The sequence below is a fragment of the Eulemur rufifrons genome, chromosome 30, assembly GCF_041146395.1.
Source record: "Eulemur rufifrons isolate Redbay chromosome 30, OSU_ERuf_1, whole genome shotgun sequence".
Taxonomy (NCBI): Eukaryota; Metazoa; Chordata; class Mammalia; order Primates; family Lemuridae; genus Eulemur; species Eulemur rufifrons.
In genome coordinates this window covers 92,683,371-92,684,847 of record NC_091012.1, presented here as the reverse complement: position 1 = coordinate 92,684,847, position 1,477 = coordinate 92,683,371, and the positions used below count along the sequence as shown (strand labels likewise).

Below are 1,477 nucleotides of genomic sequence, written 5' to 3'. Positions count from 1 at the left end.
TTCAATAATAAAATTTGTTTTATAATTTCATATGCTAGATAATCATAGGCACAAAGCTTTCTACAATAAGGCAGAAATCATTAATTCAGTTCTGTATTATTACTTAATTTAGATCTTACCTTATGTAATAATGCATCATTTATCATCTACCGTGATATTTTTATTTTCATTAGATGCTTTAAAAACACTTTATTATAGACATACTCCAAAGTACGGAGAATAATAAAGCCCAGATACCCAACAAGTATGCACATTTTAAGACTTTTAATAAACAATGCCAAGTTTTCCTCTATAAAAGGTTTTTAGTGATTTTTGCTCCTGTCTGCTATGTATGAGATTTACACTATCTTCATTTTTTAAATTAGTACATAATAATTATACATATTTATGGGGTACATGTGATATTTTGATACATGCATACAGTGTGTAATGATCAAATCAAGGTATCTAGGATATCCATCACCTTAAATATGTATCATTTCTTTGTATGGGGAACGTTTCAGATTTTCTCTTCCAGCTATTTTGAAATAGACTATAAATTATTGTTTTTTTTTTTTGAATGAGAAAATAACTTTATTTCATTTTGGGGAGTGGGCAGACATCCAGTCTCAGAACTTCTGGAACTGCTTCTTGGTGCCGGCAGCCTTGGTGACCTTGAGCACGTTGAAGTGCACCGTCTTGCTCAGGGGCCGGCACTCGCCCACTGTGACAATGTCGCCAATCTGGACGTCCCTGAAGCAGGGGGACAGGTGCACAGACATGTTCTTGTGGCGCTTCTCAAAGCGATTGTACTTGTGGATGTAGTGGAGATAGTCTCGGCGGATGACAGTGGTCCTCTGCATCTTCATCTTGGTCACCACGCCAGACAGGATCCGCCCTCGGATGGAGACATTACCAGTGAAGGGGCATTTCTTGTCAATGTAGGTGCCCTCAATGGCCTCTTTGTGAGTCTTGAAGCTCAGACCGATGTTCTTGTAGTACCGAGGGAGCTTCTCCTTGCCAGTTTCTCCTAGCAGGACCCTCTTCTTGTTTTGAAAGATGGTCGGCTGCTTTTGGTAGGCACGCTCTGTCTGAATGTCCGCCATCTTTCCGGCCGCCTGGAGAAAAGACTGACACTCTTGCTGAAAATCAATTGACCATATGTGCAATGGTTTACCTCTGGAATCTCAATTCCATTCCATTGATTTCAATGTCTATTCTTATGCCAGTACTACACTGTCTTGATTACAGTAGGTTTGTAGTAACTTTGAAATTGGAAAGAGTGAATGTTCCAACTTTGTTCTTCTCTTTCAAGATTATTTCAACTATTCTGGATTCCTTTCAATTCCATATGAATTTTAGGATCAGCTGATCCATTTCTGCAAAAAAAAAAAAAACCAAAAACACTAGTTAGGTTTTAAAATAGAGATTGTATTGAATCTTTGGATCAATTGAGAGCCTATTGCCTTCTTATCAATATTAAGCCTTCTGATACATG

At 38.0% G+C, this 1,477-nt stretch overlaps 1 protein-coding gene across 1 annotated transcript; it reads right to left on the bottom strand.

Annotated features, from left to right (window-relative positions):
- Nucleotides 1-557: 557 nt before the first annotated feature.
- LOC138378262 (small ribosomal subunit protein uS17-like) lies at nt 558-1,108 on the bottom strand. Its single transcript, XM_069463614.1, has one exon. It carries the CDS (start codon nt 1,083-1,085, stop codon nt 609-611), a length of 477 nt encoding a protein of 158 aa, XP_069319715.1. The 5' UTR covers nt 1,086-1,108; the 3' UTR covers nt 558-608.
- Between the last annotated feature and the right edge of the window lie 369 nt (nt 1,109-1,477).